The 22,312-nt window shown below is 34.0% G+C and overlaps 1 protein-coding gene across 2 annotated transcripts in view; it reads left to right on the top strand.

Moving 5' to 3' along the window:
* The window catches only part of FYB1 (FYN binding protein 1), an 84,371-nt gene that overhangs the window by 44,051 nt on the left and 18,008 nt on the right, over nucleotides 1–22,312 (top strand). For both annotated transcript variants that reach the window (XM_025052161.1, XM_006919504.2), the window contains exons 3-10: nucleotides 10,838–10,884; nucleotides 12,832–12,851; nucleotides 13,291–13,322; nucleotides 14,279–14,399; nucleotides 15,896–16,055; nucleotides 16,560–16,704; nucleotides 20,432–20,454; nucleotides 21,519–21,582. In XM_025052161.1, the coding sequence (XP_024907929.1) occupies nucleotides 10,838–10,884; nucleotides 12,832–12,851; nucleotides 13,291–13,322; nucleotides 14,279–14,399; nucleotides 15,896–16,055; nucleotides 16,560–16,704; nucleotides 20,432–20,454; nucleotides 21,519–21,582 (612 nt within the window). The remainder of the gene's footprint in view (nucleotides 1–10,837; nucleotides 10,885–12,831; nucleotides 12,852–13,290; nucleotides 13,323–14,278; nucleotides 14,400–15,895; nucleotides 16,056–16,559; nucleotides 16,705–20,431; nucleotides 20,455–21,518; nucleotides 21,583–22,312) is intronic.

Raw genomic sequence — 22,312 nt, 5'->3', positions numbered from 1 at the left:
AATCCCCAAGACAACCAGTTTGATGATTCACTAAGAGGACTACAGGACTACTCACTATATAGTAATACTGACGCCTGAGGTTTATCACAGTAACACTCTCTTTCTAAGGCTGGGAGCAGACACACCAAGAGTGCTCCTTTCTTTAGCCCTGGAAATACAATGCATGTGTAATGTTGCTTCCCCAGGAAGCCTGTTAGAGATGGGTTTTTCTTGAGAGTTAGTCACATTGGCACCTTCTACCTAGCAACTACCAAAATACCAGTCTTTTAGAAGGAAAGCAGATGTTCATCGTAAGTCACATTGTTTATACAGTAAAGCACTCTTATCAGTTAGGCAACTTTTCATATCAGTGTAGAGAATTTTTTAAAAGCTGTTTTCCCAGATAAAAGCCAAGGGCAAACCTTGGTAGCAGATTCTTCTAAAAATAGCAGTTTCAGACCTGCTATGTTAGCTCTTTTCCACAAACCTACTGCCTAGAATCCATTACGATAAGGTGGGGAGTAAAAAGTTGTAGAAGGAAGAAAAGATTTCAAAAACAGTCCTGTGCTACTGCTTCATAAGAAGTCTGCTCAATTTCCTAGCTTTGTGGGGAATTTTTGCAAAGTTGAAGAGGGCCTGCTGACTAGTCACACTCAAATTCTTACTTGTAATTTCGTTTTCATCATATGTTCGCAAAACCCACCAATTGTAATAAACTTTACCTCATTTCTATTTCCATCTTGTTAAGAATTCCTAATTAGAAAGTCTGATTCATCTAATAGTTACTCCACAGAATACATACTCTCAGAAGAAAGATGGAGAGAAACAGGAGTCTTTGATGTTCTATTGCCTAGATAAACTATAATTGGAGATCTGAAAGTTAATTGCCAGATAGAGGGAAGAAAGGAATGAAAGCTAAGGGACATCTATAAGATACTTTTTTATTTTCCCCAAACCAAAAATGTGGTATATAGTGGAAACTTTCAGGTCCCATCAGAGAGCTCAAGTGAATTCCAAAATGAAGAAATACCTAGGTTAAAAACTTTCCCCCAATTAGAGGAAGCTAGATAAGACACAAAGAGGAAGTGAATGCAAAATGGGTCCTGATAGTCTGGCTCAAAAATTTATATTTCATGTGAAAGGGAAATTTAGGGAATGATCTTTAGGTAAAACTGTAATATATGGGTGTTTCTGTGCTTTTCCTTACTCTACCATCCTTCAAAACACACACCTGGGTGTTTTCTACCCTCTACCAGCCTGCAAGTGTCATTCATTCCTTTCCTCTGCAATCAAAGGCCACTCTCAGGTCAAGATCTAATAGGTTATTTTACATACACTTAATAATTATTTTTGAGCCATTGTTTTCTGCCTTTGTAATAGGAGTTCAGGAAATATCAGTGAATAAAACAAAGATCCCTGCCTAGAATGTTCGAAGACTGGAAGGAGGTAACTGGGGCTAGAGTAGAGGGAGCAAAGGACAGAGGAGTAAGAAAAGATTCAGCTCACGTAGAGCCTTGAGGGTCATGATAGAGACTGTGGCTCTTATTCTAAGTGAAATGGGAACCAGTGAAAGGTTAAACAGAGCACTGATGTTTTCTGACTTATGTTTTATAAAGATCACCTTAACATCTATCTGAAAAGAGGCATATATTGAAGCAGGGAAACCAGTAGTCAGATATTGTGGAAATGCAGGCAAAATATAGAGGTGGCTCTAACCAGCATGATGGTAGCGAGGTGGTAAGAAGTGTCCAAATTCTGGATATGTTTTGAAGGTAGAGACAGTAGAATTTGGATTTGGGATATGAAAGAAAAAGAGTCAAAGATGCCAAGGGTTTTGGCCTGAGCAATTGTAAGGATGATGTTTCAATGAATTGAAATAGGAGAGGCTGAAGGCGAGCAAGTTTGGGGGTGGGGAAGATCAGGAAGGTATGGCTATGTGAAGCCTGAGGTGTCTCTTAAATATCCAAGCAGAGATGTGGAGGAGGCAATTGGGTATAAGAAGTAAACAGTTTGGGAGAGAGTTCTGGTTTAAAAATATAAATCTGAGAATCATCAGTATATATTCCACATTTAAAGTCATAAGACTGTTAAGATCACCAAGGAAATGAGTACAACTAGAGAGAAGAACCAAGCACTGGGGTATGCCACTAGGCCCGAGAGAAGGAAAATTAGAAAAGGAGAATGAAAAAGAACAACCAATAAAGTAGGAAAAAACCAAGAGCATGCTTTCCTGGAAGCCAGATAATATTCCTAATGCAGAAGCAGAGATTGTGTCAGAAGCTGGTGAAGGCCAAGTAAGCCAGCGCTATGGAAGTCAGTGTGGATGAAATTTTTCGAGTAATGGAGATACAAGCCTGGTTGAAATCGCTTTAAAAAAGCATGAAAGGAGAGGACAGGAACATGAAAGGAACACACAGATACAGATGGTGCTTTAAAGGAGAAAAGGCAACAAAAAAATGGAGCAGGAACTGGAAGAGAAAATGGAATCAAGATTTTCTTTTTTAAGATGGAAGAAATAACGGTATGTTTGTGTGCTGATGGGAAAGATCCAGTAACGAAGGGGAAATGATAATGACAGAGAGGGAAGAATTCCTGGAAACAAGGACTGGAGAAACAGGGAGCTAGTGCTCAGGTGAGGGACTGTCTTCCCCAAAGAATAAAGGACTAATAAGGTTTACAGTTCTCCCCAAAGTGTAGAGTCTGTATTGCTTAAGGCAAGGAAAAAAAAACTTTCATTAGGATCAAGAAAGGAATTTGAAGAGATAGGATGACCTTTACCGCCTGCCTACTCATCAGAAGTCACTTGTAATAATATCATTCAGGTCATGATGCCTTAAAAATGGAAAAGATCGGAGGTGGGTAAAAATTAGAAATAATAAATATCTTTAAAAATTAAGTAGCTGAAGCCAAAGTTATATTATATTTTAAACTGTGTTGTTTCCCCACCTAGTGGTCAGAAATCAGTTACATTTTCTGCTATTTTCCTCAGACATCTGAAAAGGAAGCAAAACAGATCAGAAGAGCATTATCATTTATATTTATCATTATTAATGTTCAAATCAACATTTTTAATGTAACACACTTTTGTGCTATTTAAAGAAATAATTATAATTTTATCAACATAGCTAATACTTAGTATGAAAACAGAATCAATGGTTGAATATTTTGGTATACAAAGCAAATTACATGGTTATTAATAGTGATGAGATGAGAAAACTGAAGTCATAAGAAATAATAAATAATGAGAAGCGACTAAGGTTGGAAAAGAAAAGGTTAAACAATCCTTTCCTTGAGGTCATTCATAGTCAGTTTAAGGCTTTTTTCTTTTTGGGGGGGAGGGGTGTTCTAAAATTAAAGGGAGATACCAGGAGCACCCAGCTCAGGTGACCAGGGAAGACTGTTCCACTGGGCCCCACAGCACACTTACTACATAAGGCCACTCTACTAAGACCAGGAGACATAGCAGCCCTACCTAATACATAGAAACAAACATAGGGAGGCAGCCAAAATGGGAAGACAAAGAAAAATGTCCCAAATGAAAGAATTGAACAAAGCTCCAGAAAAAGAACTAAACAAAAAGGAGAGACAAGCAATCTACCTGATGCGGATTTCAAAACACTTGTTATAAGGATGTTCAATGAACTTAAGGGAAGAATAGATAAAATAAGTGAGAACTTTAACAAAGAGATGGAAAACATAAAAAGGGAGATAGAAAACATAAAAAATAACCAGTCATGAGTAAAGAACACAATAACAGAAATGAAGAATACCTTAGACAGAATCAACAGTAGATAAGATGAAGCAGAGGATCGAATCAGCGATTTAGAAGGTAAAGTAGCAGAAAACACCCAATTAGAACAGCAAATAGGAAAAAGAATTTTAAAAAATGAGGATAGTTTAAAGGGGCTCTGGGACAAACCAGAGAGTGTAACAACATTTGTATCATATGGGTACCAGAAGGAGAGGAGAGAGAGCAAGGAATTGAAAACCTAGTTCAAGAAATAATGACTGAAAACTTTTCTAACCTGGTGAAGTGAATAGACATACACACCCAGGAAGCACAGAGAGTACCAAACAGAATGAACCCAAAGAGGCCCATACCAGCTACATCATAATTAAAATGTTAAATTTTAACCCGAAAGTTAGATGTTAAATTTTAACCCAAAGTTTAAAGATAAAGAGAAAATCTTAAAAACAAGAGAAAAGTAGTTAATGTCCTACAAGAAAGCTTCCATAAGACTATCAGCTGATTTCTCAACAAAAACTTTGCAGACCAGGAGGAATTGGCAGGAAATATTCAAAGTGATAAAAAGCAAGGAACTACAACCAAGACTACTCTACCTAGCAAAGCTATCATTTAGAATTGAAGGACAGGTAAAGAGCTTCCCAGAGAAGAGAAAGTTAAAGAAGTTCATCACCACCAAGTCAGGATTGCAGAAAACTGTTGGAGGGACTTCTTTAAGAAGAAGAAGAAAAAAGAAAAAAGATTAAAGATATAAATAATAAAATGGCAATAACTACATATCTATCAACAATAACTTTAAATGTAAATGGATTAAATGCTCCAATCGAAAGATAGGGTGGCTGAATGGGTAAGAAAGCAAGACCTTTACATAAGCTGCCTAACAGAGACTCACTTCAGATCGAAAGACACACAGACCGAAAGTAAAGGGATGGAAAAAGATGTTTCATGAAAATGGAAACAAACAAACAAAAAGCTGGGGTAGAAATACTTATACCAGGCAAAAGAGACTTTAAAACAAAGTCTATAAGAAGAAACAAAAAGGACCCAGTTATTCCACTTCCAAGTATTTTTCTGAAGAAACCCAAAACAATACTTCAACAGGACATGTGCATCCATATGTTCATTGCAGCAGTGTGGGGTAGAATTACAAGATTCAGAGGCTACCTGGGTGTCCATAAATGGATGAATGGATAAAGAAGTGGTTATACACACACACACACACACACATACACACACACGTGTGTGTGTGTGTATACGTATGTGTGTGTATACGTATGTATGTGTGTGTATATAGGTATGTATATGTGTGTGTGTGTGTATATATACGTATGTGTGTGTATGTATATATATGTATGTATGTATATACATACACATATAATACAACGGAATGTTACTTAGCTATAAAAAAGAGTGAAATTTTGCCATCTGCAACAACATGGATGGACCTGGGGATCATCGTGCTGAGTGTAGTAGATCAGACAAAGAGAAATCCATATTATTTCACTTAAAAGTGGAATCTAAAGAAGAAAATAACTCATAGATACAGAGAACATTTTGATGGTTGCCAGTTGGAAGGGGGTTGAGAGTTGAGTGAAAAGGGGAAAAGGATTAATACAAATTGGAAGTTACAAGATATAAAGGGGGATATAAAGTAGAGCATAGGGAGTGTAGTAGATGGTATTGTAGTGACTATGCATGGTGTCAGATGGGTACTAGATTTATCAGGGTGATCTTTTTGTAAGCTGTATAATGTCTAGTCACTATGTTGTACACCTGAAAACAATGTAATGTCATACTCCAACTGTAATATATCCTTTAAAAAAGAAAGAAAAAAAACAATTAAAAACTAAAGTCATGAATAGCAAATAGAACTTAAAGAATAACAGCCTTACATATTTAAGTCAAAAAATAAGCTCTAATGATGACAGTCATAATGATAGTCATAACGTTACTTTTACTACTTAATTCTGCTTGCTATAGCATAGCGAGAAAGAACTATGGCGAAAGGCCTTCTTGACTAGACATACTGTTATTCAACTGATAAGCTTCCCTTTCTTCTCCTTTACCCATTCTCTCTGTTTAGTTTTCTATGACTTGGGTTGTGACTAGTTTCATTGTTGTCTCTTTATCTCTCTATGCAGTTTTTCTCAATGTCTGGAACACTTCTTTTGAGCAATTAGTGACACTTTGTTCTGGATTTATTTATAGCATTCACCTAGTTCTTTTCCTCATCTTTTCCCCTTTTATTCTTTACTATCATTTCTGTTCTTATCACCATTTCATGTTTATTGAATACTTTAATGTAAACTAAGATTTATATACTATAACATTGGGTCCATGAATAAAGTGTTCGTGCAAACAGTATCTACAAGTAATAAATGGTTTGCATAAAAATGTAGACACATGTATAAATGTGATGTGCAGATAGCCTTCATTTTGCTAGCATTTGTTATTCATCCAAGTGTATTAGGAAGTAAACTGCAAGTCTGGTAGTCTTTGACTTAATATTCTTTTTCAAAAATAGTCATAGAAAAATTACTTTAGTAATAAAAGTTAATTTAGCTTCTTAGCATTACTAGGATATCATTAATTCATCTAAAAAAGTCCTATACATGACAGGAATTACTCATTGCTTTCAAAAAATGACTATCATAATAATAAATTAATGAAGTGACAATTAACTTCCTCAAGGGGCTTATGGTCTCATAGCAGTAAGAGAAACAGGCATCAATTACTCCATAATGGTAGCAATGCAGAATAATCACTATAATGGAGCAATGTACAACATATAGAAGATACAACTGTGTGGGCTTGGGGAAGTCGAGGATAACTTCACAGAGGGAGTGTTTAAGGAGAAACTTAAAGATTAAGGATGGCCATAGGTAGGTATAATAAGGGAAACAGCAGAGGTAAGTATGGAAGAAAAAGAAACCAGAGAATATTCAGAGAGTACATTCACTATCGATATGTGAAAAGAAGATAATGGAAGAAGAAGAAAAAATAATTGAAGAAGAAACATAAAACTATAAAGAGCAAGGCTGATAGTAAAAGCCTTGTATACCAAGAAAATGGTTATAGATTTTATTCTATAGAATGTCAGCATATTTAGATGTCTAAGATAGTTATACTTTGTGCTTTTAATTAACATTTAATTCATTAAAGTTTATGCAAAGGCCTAATTTCTTTTAAATACTTAAATTTGCACAATATAACTTGCTATCCTATTATACATGTAGTAAGGTTTATTTAAGTAACAATAATTATTTTTAGGGGGATCTTTGATTAATGATTAGACGACTCATACTAAATTCTTTCAAATCAGGTTATATTTATAAATTTAGTTAATTCCTTTACATGTTTTACATTGCATATATAGATTTATATATTGAATTTTATTTTTTAGCATTTCAAATAGCCGATTGAACAAACTTAATAACTCTGCTAAGCAAAACCCTCCAAGAACTTAAATGACTCATAAATCTATCAAACATCATCCAGTTACCTTAAATATTCTAATTTTGCAATTGGATTTTTTTAATACTTTTCAGAAGCATATTTATTTTGGAAATTTCTAAGCATATAATAGACAGGAAAATAATATAATGAGCCAACATGTCCACTTCACCAACTTCAACAATTATAAACCCTTTACCAATCTTATTTCATCTATGCTCCCTCCCACATATCCCTCTTCTTATATTAATTTGAAACTTATACCAAACATTATATAATTTCATCCATAAATATTTCAGTAGGCCCCTGAAAACAAACTCTCTGTATGTATATAAAACGTCAAGCCATTGTTCAAATTTCCAGTTGTCTTTTTAATCGTGTGTGTGTTTTTTTAAGTTTGTTTGAATAAGAATTCAAAGTCTAATGTCTTTGTTGCCTTATATGTTTTGTAATTCTCTTTTAAGCTACAAGTTCACCATCTACCTTCTTTTTTATTATTTATTGCAATTTATTTGTTAAACAAATCAAGCTGTTTGTGGGCACTATAGTTGCCCACAGTCTAGATTTTGCTGATTGCCTTCCTACAATATAGTTTATGTGTTTTTCTTTTCTCTGTATTTCTTGTAAATTGGTAGTTGGATATAGAAGCAGCTTGATCAAAATGTGTGTGTGCATGTATGTATGACTTCATTCTGGGTGATGCTGTATTCTTTTATTAGGCATACATAATGTTTGATTATGTACATAATGTTTGATTGACTCTCATGATGTCAGCAGCCACTGACAATATCTAGAGTCCTTCCTTTCCAACTGAAATAAAAAAGTGTAACTCACAAATTTTAAAATGATGTAACACATGTAACTGAATATTCTCTGATATAACAAATCTCAAATATTACAAATACTTAAAATATTGAACATATGTATATTGTCCTAATGATTATAAAACTTATTCTAAAAATTTTTGTGCCTGTGTTTGAATTACTCCATCATTTTTGTATTTAATTCTGAATCTTCCAAGATCTAGAAAGGCTATCTAAGAGAAACAAATGCCTTGTCATGACTAATCTAACTGAGCTTTTACTCTTACCTACACAGAAAGCTATGCATATAGAAGTTAAATTTAAATTTTTCAATTTAAAAAACGTGAGTTTATTAGATTAACAGTTTATGGTCACATGTTTACCATCTCAGGTAGAGGCTGAGACACACGTCCATGGCAATTCTCCCTAAGCCACAAGTGTACCCACTGAGCCCTTTTTATGGTCTCAGTGATAATAAGGCACTTCCAGCCCACGTTGTTTAAATAGGGTTAATTTTGCAACCAGTATCCCTTGGGTTCAAGTAATAGTCTTTCCTAATTCTTTAAGTGGCTTGAGTATTAAATATAAGAGTGGTATAATCTTATTTGTGTGTTAGAAAGATCACTTTGGTAGCAGTGTGGAGAAGGGACTGTGAGGTGGCAAAGATACAGAGCATTCTTGTTACTGGAAGACTGGCCAGATGGCTAATTCCAGACTCCACACAAAGATGATGTGATTCTGTTCTTGCGTCTAGCAGGAGAGTGGGAAAGTGAATTATAGTAGACATTAAGTATGTAGAACTGACAACTTGATTAATTTGATTTAGGACTGAAAAAGAGTGAGAAGTAAAGAATGACTTGGAGCTTAGGTGAATATGCGAATTGTGGTGCCATTTCAAGATAAGAAACCCAGTCGGAAAAACAAGTTTAGGCTGGGATGGAAGAGAGAAATCTCAGCTTCTGAGATGTTAATTTAGAACCGGTTGTGTGACATTTAAGTAATGAAAGATAAATAGATAGATGACATAGATAGATAGGTTGTGGGACATTTAAGTAATGATAGATAAATAGATAGATGACAGATAGATAGATAGGTGTGGGACATTTAAGTAATAATAGATAAATAGATGATTGATAGATAGATAGATAGATAGATAGATAGATAGATAGATAAAGTTATAGATAGATCTGTAACTATGTATGAAACTCAGAAAAGAGGCCTGAGTTAGAGATTGCAATATGAAAGTCACCAACATTAAGATAGTATGTGAAGCTGTGGGAGTATTTGAGACCATTCAGGAACAGATATAGAGTGGAAAAAAAAAAAAAAATGAAGAAAGCCAAGACCAGAACACAAATGGACATCATCATTTAAAGAGGAAGTCAGAGGAAAGTAAACCCACAACGGAAATTGTGGGATAGTGGCCAGAGAGACAAGAGGTGAAACAAGAGAGATTTGTGATAGAAACAAAAGCGACTCAAGGAAGGCAAAATGGTCCATACTATTGAGGGCCCCAAAGCAATCAAGTCAGATGCAGGTCGAGAGGTATCCAGTGGATCTGGTAATTAAGATCAGAATAGAAACTATTTTTTCAGAATAGTTTCAGTAAAGGATTGGCAATAGAAGCCAGATTGTTGTCAATGAAGAAATGAGTGGGAGGAGAGGAAGTAAAGTCAGTGAGTATAGGCACATTTTCCTACTTGGCTGGGAAAAGGAAGATTATCTTGTTGCAATGGGGAGGGTTTAGAAAGGCAGAGAAGTGGGGGTTTTTGTTTGTTTTTAATGAACGAGAATAACTTGGGCCGAAGAAGAAAACAGAGTGAGATATTAGGGATGGGGAGTGAAAGAAGAGGGATAATAATAATATAAATAATAAGATGATACACAGAAGAAATGAAATAAAAGGAGTAAAGTCACTGAAAATTCAGGTAGGATTCAGAACATAGGTAGAAAGAATTTTGGCAGGGAGAAGGTAAGGATGAGTATAACTGTAGATAAGTGTGTGTATTAAAAGAATGCATTTTTTAAAGAAAGTTCACATTTAATTGCTATTTTATCAATGCAATAAGAAACAAGATCATCTGTTTATAGGCGAGAGAAGAGGAATAGGAGACTTGAGGAAAGTAGTGAAGGTGTTGAATAGTCATCAAGACGGCTGATGCAAGAGTGTTGACTAGAAAAAAGAAGTGTAATGAGACATGGAACGGTATAGAGGGTGCAGTTGAGATTGAATGCCAATTGTTTATAATATCTAGAATCAGTAAAATGGCAAATTTTCTCCAGCTATGCTAATCAATCTGAAAATAGAAGTAGAAAATATAGAGGTTTCCATAAATCATTAGGGATTTGCAGGGCCCAGGTATTGATAACCATTAAGAGCAGTTGGGCGACGTGGTTTGGAATGAAGTGGCTTGGAGCCCAAGCCACAAGTGATGGGAATCAAGCCAGGTGGAGAACATTTGGAATAAAGGAAGAAGTCAAGGATTGGAACTAATTCCCTTTGGTGTCTATATCACAAAACCAATCAAATGCCTTCAGAATCCCAGAATTAAATTATTGATGTACTGCTATTTTAACAAAAAACATATTACTGCCCTGAAACAATGGATTAATTATATGTTTTCACTATGAATGGACAGGGCTATACTCAAGCTCTATGATTCTTCATTTTTTACAGCAGTAGCAGCATAAATATAAGGCTAAAGCCTATTCTAATCATGTCTGAAGTTTTAAATCAGAGAAGATATTAAAGAGAAAAGAATCATATTTTAAAATATCCTTTTATTATTTTTCTTTTTTATTATAAGGTGAGCATCTAATTGTTCCATTTTCACTTTTTCTTCTTTCTTGTTTCCAGAAGCCCTAAAAATGAAGAAAATCAAGATGATATCATGCATTCTAATGGTAAGGGGCAAAATATGCTTTATTTATCTTTCGTTATCTCAGATAGGGAAGTTTAAGTTAATCATTTTCATAGAGTTATTAATGGGTCGTTATCATCATTGGTCCATGCAAGACCTTTCTCTAATTTTGTTTATTTATTCCTTCTTATCTCCATAACCCACTCCTTTTTCTCTCTTCCCCTTATCAGAGACAAATATTCTAACATATTTAATGTGTTTGTGCCTGTTTGTACATATTGTTTTCATACTGTTGCATATGTGTATATATTTCAATTTACATAAAAAGCATGTTATTGCTCATTCTGATCTTTTTTTTAATATTCAACATAATGGATTTTGGTGGGGCCTTTTGTGTTGCTGTATGTGCTATATTTCATTTATTGCTGTTAACTGCACAACTACTCTATGGTATGTACTTCATGGTACACATGCTAAGTACTCCATGATATGCATCTTATGCATTCACATTTACCTCCAACTCACTAGGTACCACAAATCATTCAATGCACCTTCTTGTCCATACCCCCGTGTGGACCTTGAGAGACCAGTGGAATGGCTGCTCATAAGTTATGGAATATTCATTTTCACTGAGTAGGACTAGAGTGCTCTCCATAAGATCCACATCTATGTATACTCCATCAGCAGGGCATGAAGATTCCAAAATGCCTACCTTTCACCAGTACATGGTAGTATTCAGCTTTCCAATTGCTTCCAGTCATATAGATATATAATGACACATATATATAATGACAACTCATTTCATTTTCATATCTCTGCTTACTGTTGAGTCTGAGTACCACATTTGCTTATTAGCATTTGTTTCTTCTTCTGTAAGTTGCCAGTTTATATTCTTTGACCATTTTTTTCTAGGTGTTGTTATCCTTTTCTGGTTGACTTGCAAGAGTTCCTTTGTATTCCAGATATTAATTCCTGTTCATTGTCTATGTGTTGTTATCCATTTCTGGTTGACTTGCAAGAGTTCCTTTGTATTCCAGATATTAATTCCTGTTCATTGTCTACTTAGCCCATGCTGTTAAGTTCAGTCCTCCACTGAACATAAATAAATATTAATACAATCAAAATCATTAAATTTTACCTTGTAATTTATGCTTTCTAAGTTTTATTGAAGAAGTCCTATCCCTAGGAAATAAAAATATTATCATCTATTTTCTTCTATGAACTTTAGCCCTTATATTTAGGACCATGATCTCTTTACAGTCTACCTTTGAGGAGTTAGAAATCCAGATTTATAGCTCATGTATGGAGCCAGTTTTCCCATTACCATATTTTGAAATCTATCATTTTCTCATTAATTTATAATGCTACCTTTATATTATATCAACTCTATGCGTATGTTTGTATGTGCATTATGTGTGTGTATATATGTGTGTATGTAAATTTATGTATCTGTTTCTGAGCTCTCTATTCTATTGGTCTATCTGTTTCTATATCAATACCACATACTTGTCTTATTGTTGTTTTAGATTATGTCTTAATATTTGGTGATTAGTTTATATTATCAAATACTTGAGCAGTAAAATATTTTGTTTAAAAATCTTATTAACTTGACTTGTTTGATATATGAAAGAAAAATCTTTGGGAACAAATAAGTCAAAAAATGCAAACTAGTTGTGATTTTCTGATAATAGCCTTGTTCCAGACAAGCCCACAAAAGCAAATGTGCATGCCTTTCATAAAGAGAAGAAAGGGTGTCTTCATTATCTTATGAAAGCCAATGAAATGATTTTATAATTAAATTACAACTATCAAAAAACCATAGTAAGTATCTAAACTATGTATTCTATTTTGTACTTCTATATCTTTGATAAAGCATAAGTGCTGTTATATTATGAACTGTTTTGAATATTATATTACACCTAATAATCCTATATTAAAGTGCTTCTCAATTAGACTACATTAAATTTTATTCTTTTTTTAACTCCTTTAGGTACTGGAAATCTAAATGAGGTCAGTTTTTTTCCTTCTCATATTATGTTGCTGTAACTAGAATATATAACAATTATTATGATTAATTTTCTATTGCTATAAACCAAGAAGTGAAAATTCTTATGAGTAAAGATGATATTTTTCCATTTATAATCTTATATCATCAAAAATATTTGACACATTAAATACCAATCATTACACTGACTCGGTAATTTTTTAGCACTGAACATTAACTTAAGTCTGGCTACATATCTGAATTATACAGCAGGATATAAAATGAAATCTTTTTATGCTTACTTTCCCAGTCTATGTCTAAAATGAAAAAGTATTTTAAACAAGCCAAATTTACGTATGCTTAAATTTATACTCATTTTACTAAGTATTTGATCAATGTAATTAATAAGTGTATGTTTCCTTTTTAAATAATTAAAATTAATTGCCATTAATATTTTCTTGACAGGAAGAAAGTGAAGGAGAAACATATGAAGACATGTATGAGTTATATTTTTTTACCATGATATTTTTCTTCTAAGATGAATATAGTGATTTGTATGAGGGAGAGTGAATAGACATTCAACACTAGGGCGGGGAAAGCTTTATTGTTCAAACGACTGACATATTATGATAACCTTTATTTTAATACAAAGGACTAAAGATCCTTTATCTATCTAAGGATTTTACAGAGGACTCTGTTAAAAAGCTATTGCCTCTAGATAGATCATTGATGGGAAATCAGAGCCAAGAATCTGTATTTCTTGCTCTTTTGGCAAATGAATTCATCTATGTTAGAATTTCCTCACCTATGCAATGCTCCACCTCACAAGGGTGCTATGAGAAATACATCATCAGATGCTGATGTTTCAGCCTGCTAAAGCAGAAAAATGTTAAAAATAGCTACAAAATGGGTTGGGTAGCCCAGGACTAAGAAATTTCTCGGAAAGTGAGTGAAGGTAGAAATAAATATGTCATCTTATTTTTATCTTTTGTCTATTCAAATATCTTCATTTCGATTAAATCCCAATATCTCTAACTAGTTTTTCCTCGACCAATTCTAACTAAAGTTTCTGAATGGATGCACATGTGTGTGCTCTTGTACCTTTGTAAGGTAGAGAGAGAGAGAGAGAGAGAGAGAGAGAGAGAGAGAGAGAGAGATTAATTTTATTCATGCTGATATGCAGCAAGAACCGGGCTTTTATACATTGTCCTTCAGTGGTTGGCACAAGTTGTAAGGGAAAGCAGGGCTTTTGAAAAGAATCCTCATTTGCATGCCTCCTACTGGTTTTATGAACAATCTCACACGCCCAGGAATTTTGACAACCTTTGGCTTTTTACTTTCACCTAGACTTCAGATACTGTCTTCTGCTGTGAGTAGAAACCTCTGTGAACAGTGAGCCTTATCACATCGATGCCTGCAGATGATAAAACAACCTAACAATTTTTATTCACAGAGAAGCATCCAAAGAACGAGAGAAGAAAAGGGAAAAGGAGGAAAAGAAGAGATTAGAGCTGGAGAAAAAGGAACAGAAAGAGAGAGAAAAGAAAGAACAAGAGATAAAGAAGAAATTTAAAGTAAGCACTTGCTTGCTGATGGGTGAAAAAGAATAACTTCTCTTTCTTTAAAATTTTCACACGAAAGGGGCACCATTCTTGAAATCTTACATGGTTGAAGAATTACTTAATTGTTGTATTCTAAGGAGTAACTATCCTCATAACAGTATTTTTGTGTGTGTGTGTGTCCAATACGCTTCCTTACCCCTGCAGTGAAAATGTAATATGATAAAATCCAAACTATAGTGGCTTGTAATTAGTGGGCATCCAGGAAATTTTATGTTGATTGAGTGAATGAATGAATACGCAGTTACTCAAACTCATCTTGGCTCTTCTCATTATATATTTCATATTAATCTACTTATGCTATGAGTTTAGGACCACATACATCCCTGGGGCATGTATTATAATGGTGCAAGGGACACAAGTGTCTCCAGATGAACCAGACCTGTCTCAGAATAAAGTTTCTATAAACTACTCTAACTTCTGATGTCTAGACCTGACTTACATTTTTGCCTTTATTTTAAGCCTATGTTGACTTCTGATACCTGCTGTTTTTCATCCCTCGTCATCTATCTGGATTTCTGACCTATGTCTTCTCTAATCTCTGGTTTCTAATTGTATGACTTCTATTACAACCACCAATAACACTGCACTTGTCGACTATCCTCTCTGGGCTATACCATCTTCAATGACATAGCCCATCTGGTGTAGGTCTGGTATGTCAGCTATATTTTAAATTGATTATCTGAGTTATAGAACTATTCTTCATTTTAAAAAGAATTCATATCAAGTTTCCTTTATTTAATTCCTCTGAAACATTTAATATATGGTTTGAATTATAAAAATTTGATTTATATATAACTTAGTATATTTATTATCTTTAAATAAAGGTTCAATAGCATGACACAGGGAAAATGTAAAGCTTAGACAGTTGGACAGCTGTGGATTCAAATTCCAGCTGTCTATGTGAGTTATGTGATCGTGGGCATATTACTAAACTGCTTTTCCTGAGAGGGCAACCACCACCATCACCACCTTCCCTTCCCTTTGCTGTTTTAGGGCTTCAGAGAATCATCAGAATAACTACACAATGCAAAGAGGGAAAACGCCTTCGTCCCCAAGCAGATCACCAGCATATCCCATAAAAACACATAGCACCTAGCATGGATTGTCATATATAAGTGATATTTGGTTATTAGTTAAATCCTTTGCAAGCCTTTCACAGAATTCCTAGTTCCTAGGGTCCACAGATCACTGCCAATCTCTCCTGGACCCTAAGCACATGCTTACTTATTCTTTGCTTGTTCTCCCTGACCCTGTGGTTTTTCCCTAACCCCTCCTATAAAAACATTCACCAGGAATAACATTCATACTCAATGTCTGGTTCCAACCTGTAAATGTTGGAAATAGGCAGGTTGGCAAGTTACGGACATACTGTCTTTCAAAACTGCATTCCTTAAAGGTTTTTTGAATAGTAAGGAAGTCTGTTGTGACTATTTTTTTCCTCTTTGCAGCTAACCGGCCCTATTCAAGTCATCCACCTAGCAAAAGCTTGCTGCGATGTCAAAGGAGGAAAGAATGAACTGAGCTTCAAGCAAGGAGAGCAAATTGAAATAATCCGCATCACAGACAATCCTGAGGGGAAATGGTTGGGCAGAACAGCAAGGGGGTCATGTGAGTATAAATTTTCCTATGATTTCAAGGTGTTGTTTTTGAGCCCAAATGAGATGTGCAAATTCTTTCAGAACTACTCATAAGCATTAAGTTAAGAGTATGGTACAGGGTGGACAAAGATAAGAGGATTCAAAATGACAAGTATACCTCCATCTTCACCTCATCTGTGTTATCTTTTAGTGGGGAAAAATGTAAATATTTATATTACTCCAGGGAGGAACAAAGGGCATTAGGTTCTTCATTGATGTTAAAAGGAAAAAATGAGTCATGTTAATTACTTTGGAATCTTGAAAATAGATTCTAGGCTTACCCCCAACCACAACAGCATAAAAGTTGGACAAAGTACAGTATAATGTGTGTCTACATGGGAAATCTATAAATCAGGATTGCAAGCAAAGAAATGAAGAACAATTTTAAAGAGCAAATGTGCAATTGATATTTTATTCATGACTTTAAAATATTTAAACCTCAGTTATCTGAACATAAATTGTTCTCCTTTGGTAGATGGCTATATTAAAACCACTGCTGTAGATATTGACTATGATTCCTTGAAACGGAAAAAAACCTCTCTCAGCCCTCTGTCATCAAGACATATTGAAGACGACCAAGAAGTGTACGATGATGTTGCAGAGCAGGATGAGGCTAGCAGGTATGTGCAAAAACAACGTGTAAAACACATCGGACTGTCTCCTTGTCACAGATTATGCATTTTAGGATCCTAAAGTTTTACCTTCCACATTTCCTACTGCTCTTTATCACTAAACTAAATTGCCATATATAGTAACTCCAATGTGGGTGCAAGGTCATTTGAAACTCTGGAATCTTTTATTTTATCCTTTGGTTTTATGTATCAAATACTACTTGAAATATAATGGCCCATTTGCCAGATCTTACCAAATGTGTGGTCATTCCAAAATGCTGTTTTGTAATATTCATTCTGATTTCATCTTAGAGATATGCCTGAAATAAATATGACTAGAATATGAAGCATGAAATATGAAATTTAGTTCTGAAAAGTGTAAAAGCTTTTTGCTCTGAAGTCTTTGAGTCTAAATATATTTGTTCTTATTTGAAAATAAAACAGAAAAAAAGAATGCTTTCTACTACAATTCCACTTTGCTCTTTCAAAGTACGAAAGTAAAAACTCACTTCCCTGTGATCCCTGGGTATCGACTAAGGGGCACTCTTTTCATTGTCCATTCATTCCACTAGATTAGAGTGAAGTTGTCCCCCATGAATTGTTGGAACACTTGTCTGGGGCAGAGGAAGAGAACAAGAAATATTTCCTGGAGGAGCCAGGAAGGGAAAGTGGCCATCCACTCTCATGCACCTTTTCTTCTCTTCTCTCCCTTCTCAGTCTTCTTTCTGTTTCCATGTCTCCTCTTCTGTCTTCCATTCCTAGCTCTGATCTTTTATGTTCTTTCTTCTTCTTGCTTTTCCATTCCCCTTTTCCTTTCATTCATTTTTCCTCCTATATCTCCCCTCCCTGGTAAAGCCATAATCCCTTTAAGTTGAAGGAAAAGGAAGAGGAAAATCTCCAGCCTGATTAAGAATCCTCATTTTTTTACATCCACATTGTGGCATTGGCAATCCTTCATTGACATCCTGAAACACACAATCTGTGCTCGATCTTCTTTTGGGTAAAAATGTGTTTGCATTCTTCATAATTCAAATGTCAAAGAAAAAATTCTTTTTATTATCAACCATTTAAATAACATAAAACTATCAAAATAATAATATACTTATAAGACATAAAGAATTAACATTTCCCTCTTGTGGCCTTTTACCTCTTGTCATAAATTTGTTGTGTTGCTTTCTGGAAGTTTTGTCTTTCTAAAATGAATTGTAACCTGCAATGCCTTCCTACCATGTTATGATCCTAAATTATATAACATATAGCAAAATACTAAATGTTTACAGTGGAGTTTACTGATTGTAAATTGGCGTTAGTGATCAAAAACACATTGACCTAGTTTGGGGGTCAGTAAATATCAATTTTGAGGTCAGTTGAAGTTCTAAATGGCCATAATCTGAGATTTCCAGAATTTTCTGAATATGATCATGTCATCCCATGTATATTATCACTGTATATACTTTATGTTTAGCCTTTGTTCTTTAAAAAAAAAAACCACATTTATCTTATTCTGGGATTAAAGGACCCCAGTTACATTAATAAATATGTATTTGCACTGATATACATACTCAAGAAAAAATAATCCACAAAAAAAGAAATGATATTCTTAAAATAAAGCATTATTTAACCATAATAGGTGACTATTTCCCAAAACTAACATTATTATTTTTTCATTTTATCAAGTCCATACATACCACAATTCTAAAAGATACTCGAGTTAGTAAATATGTAGCAGGAAAAGAATCTTTTATTTAATAAAATGGGAATAGAGGAAGTGTATGGTTTTAATGTTCAATATCTTAAAGTATAGCACCACAATATCTACTAGCATCTATTCCTCTCATGCATATTTAACAAAAAAAAAAAAAGAAAGAAGAGACATAATTTCTATACAAGTTTTGTTTTTGAAACTACAGCTGCTGCTGGCAGAGATCTCATAACAGAACATGCTTTGTCCTTAGTAGAACAAGGAAAGATGCTGACTGTAGCAGGCAGCTTGCCCTGGCAAGAGTAAGAGATGGCACCATCCTCTCCTCCCTCCTCCAGATGGCTCCTGGTCCTTTGCACACTTTACCTTCTCTTTCCTGATCCCTTTAGGATAAGGAGAGTTGGCTGTGCACTTCAAATTCTGTGAGTAGACAGGAGACTTAAAGCACAGGTCCCAACAACTGTCTTTCTCACTTCTTAACTAAAATAATTTCTGTAATAAATGTGAAAAGTGAAGAAAAGGAAATCCCAAATGCAAATTCCACTTCTCCATCTCATAACAAACTGTTTTATGCTTCTCAACCTTTTTCCTTCCATTTATCCTTTCGTTTCTCTCTTCCTTTCTCTTCTTTTCTCATACTCTTCTCTCCTTACCTTCACTTCATCTATTAAATGTTTTGTATTCTAAACAGATCATTTGGGGAAGTTGAAGAATTGCTCTAGGAATAAAATAATATGTGGCAGGCATCTTTACTCCTGATTATTATTACCTTGTTCTTTGGGAATTGGGTATGAAAATCTTCATGATGGAATCTATTTGCCAGGAGTGTCAGCCAACCAGAATTGTAACTTTTCACATAATTCTAACTTTCTGCTTCATGCTCAAAAGGAAATGTCAGAGAAAACAAATGTGAAAATAGTAAGTAAAGAATATACTTAAACTTCATCAAAAATCAATTCCTTATTTATATATTGACATTGATACATTGATTGTTTTTCTATAAAGTTCCATTAACAATAGTGTTTTTTATTTCTAAATTAACCATAGATCCCTGTCAGACCAATTTCTTTGATCTGACTTGAAGATTGAGGAATCAGATATGAGTGTAGAATTATTCTGTATGGTTGTAATATCAGACTGATATCTGTTGCCGACAGATTATCCAAAAGGCAAAAATGGAGGTACAGGGAGTGCAACTAGATGTAGACAAAATAATATTTTATAGGAAGACATGATGCTGAGGTTCTTAGCTTAGCTCTTCAGTTAATTAAAAAGACTTGGTCAAATAATTTAGTTTCTCAGAGTCTCAGTTTCTTTTCTGCAAAATGAGAGGATTGAACAAGATGACTTCTGAGGTTTTCCAATTCCCACAATCTATACTTCCTTTGCTCTCGCCAAATTCACATTTCAGTGGTGGGTACAAGCAAGAAACAGATGATTATAAAATAAATAGGGTAAATGTAAAATGTTATAGAACTAAATAAGAAATCCAGGGAATCTGGATTTAGGGAATCAGTGGCCACACTATATAAAAGCCTCATAAATAAGATTTCCATTTTTTTTTTAAGTTCTCTCTTTAAAAAAAACATTAGTGCTACTGGACTAAGAGTAAAATACTGTGGTTATAAGATGTTGAAAGAGAATCGAATATAATGCAATAATGGTCCTATATGACTCCAAGAATAATACTGGGTTGTTTTTTTTTCATAAGTACATTTATGGAATAATGTATAATCTGAAAACTGCTTCATGGGAAAATGTTAGAAGCAAACAGTATCATGGTTTTGAATACTTATATAGTACTGAAACTCATTTGATTCTTATTAGATTTGTTTTGTTTTGTTTTTTGCCTTATTACAACTCACGTATTATGATAAAGAACAATTTTTCTTCCTCTTCGCATGTAACATCTTGAGAACTTTTAACTGGAATATTATCTCTCTTTGGTATAACTGCTCAATACATATACTTGTCTTCCTAATAGGTAAATAATTCATATATTAATTGAATTTGCCTCTGTTTTTCTTTTTCTAGCCACAGTCAAAGTGGAAGTGGAGGTAAGCCACACACTTTTATCAGCGGTTTCTTCAAGTCTTCAACATTTTTTGTGTGTATTAATGACAACGTGCTTTTGTTTGCAAGTCATAAGGAGGATCTTAATGTGACAGAGAGAACACTGGACTGGAACCAATAACCTGGATTCCAGTCCTAGTCACCAAGTGACCCTGAGCAAGTTGCTTCTTTCTTCCAAGTTTGTTATGGATCTTAGGGTGACTCCACTTCCAGTGTGCCCAAGGCAGTCTTGACTTATGCTAATTGTCCTCAGACAATTATTAAGAGCATTCCCTTCGCCTTCAGAAGTATCTTGTTTGGATGATAATTTACATGGTTACTTTAGCTATGACTCCTAAAGACCCCTTGTTTTCTCATCAACAAAGCAAGGAAATTTTACTAACACTTTGCAGTGCTAAAATTCTCATCCTAAAAGTCAGATTTCATTGTATAGAGAAGGTTTTCAATAAACACTTGCTAAATAAATATTTGTCAAATAGCAAGGTTCCTGAGAAGTTATAGGGTAACAACTCAAACAAGAAAGGGTTTTACTTTAAAAATATCACTTTGATGAAACAATATTTAAAAACTGAAAAATTTGTTTCAACAACTATCAATGTTTACAAAGTCACATTTTATTCTATTTGCTTTTATTTACTTATATCTTGATCAATATATTTTTCTAAATGTCTTATCACCATTAAGTATTTCTTATCACCTCATCTTTTCATTTTCCACAATAAATATTTAAGTCTATTCTCTATTCAATTTTTTTTCTAATATTTATTCTACTCATTCCTTTCTTCTCCAGTGAACAGTATCTTTTATTATCCTTCATATCTTTATTACATTTCACCTCTAAGAATTCCCTATGAAATGTTTGACAAAACAATTTACCTACTATCTAGGTGAGAGTGGGAAAATAAAGTTATTTTTTATTTAAACAATGATTATGAAAGAGGGATATTTTCTGCAGTTAAATAAGACAGGTTTATTACTGAGTTTTCAGTGGCTATTATATGACCAAATTATAAAATTAACAGATTTCTCTCTCTTAATCCAAATGAAGGGATGTTCCCACCTCCCCCAGATGATATTTATGATGGGATTGAAGAGGAACATGCTGATGATGGGTAAGAATAATCAGTGAATTGCCTTATTGCAAATTATTGTTTATACTAAAATTTAGTTTTGATTTCTAATAAAAAGTAGAAAATAGTGTTCCCTATTACATCACCAAAAATGATTTAAACATTTGATTAAAAGCAGTAGTAAATCAGGAAGTGTAATTACATTACACTTCAAATAAAGGGGTGTGTTGTTTAGAAGAACCTCAACGACTATGTCACAAGAAATGAAATGAAAAGGGATACAGAATTACAGGCGTTGTAGTTTCTTTTTTTTTTTCCAAACTTCTCCCAACCATTTATTTATCAATCAATGATTTACTTTTACAACAATCTCTGGAGAGTTTATCAGCTGCATGGCTATCCTTTGTGTAATAATCATAGTAATAGAAAATCCAAATAAATTGAGACCACATGCTATCTGTGGCAAAACTAGTACTGACTAGTTAACCCTTTAATTGTTTAAACTTTTAAAACAGCATATTTAAAAATTTTAAGACCTGTTAATTACTTAATTTTAATCATAAAATAAAGCTAAATTGATGTTTAAAAGTTAATCCCGACTTAGTTTGCTATTTTAAGAACCAAGAGAAATCTTACTAAATAGAAAAAAATAATAATAACTTACCTACTACTTACCTAGTAACAGCAACATTCACAGACCATTCTAATAGCAACATTCTTATAGCATCATCTTCTTGAATATAATGAGTAACTTACTGCCTAAATGATCAGT

Source organism: Pteropus alecto, unplaced genomic scaffold (assembly GCF_000325575.1).
Source record: "Pteropus alecto unplaced genomic scaffold, ASM32557v1 scaffold338, whole genome shotgun sequence".
In the NCBI taxonomy this organism is placed as follows: Eukaryota; Metazoa; Chordata; class Mammalia; order Chiroptera; family Pteropodidae; genus Pteropus; species Pteropus alecto.
Note: the sequence above shows the minus strand (reverse complement) of the source record. Positions and strands in the feature narration are given on the sequence as shown.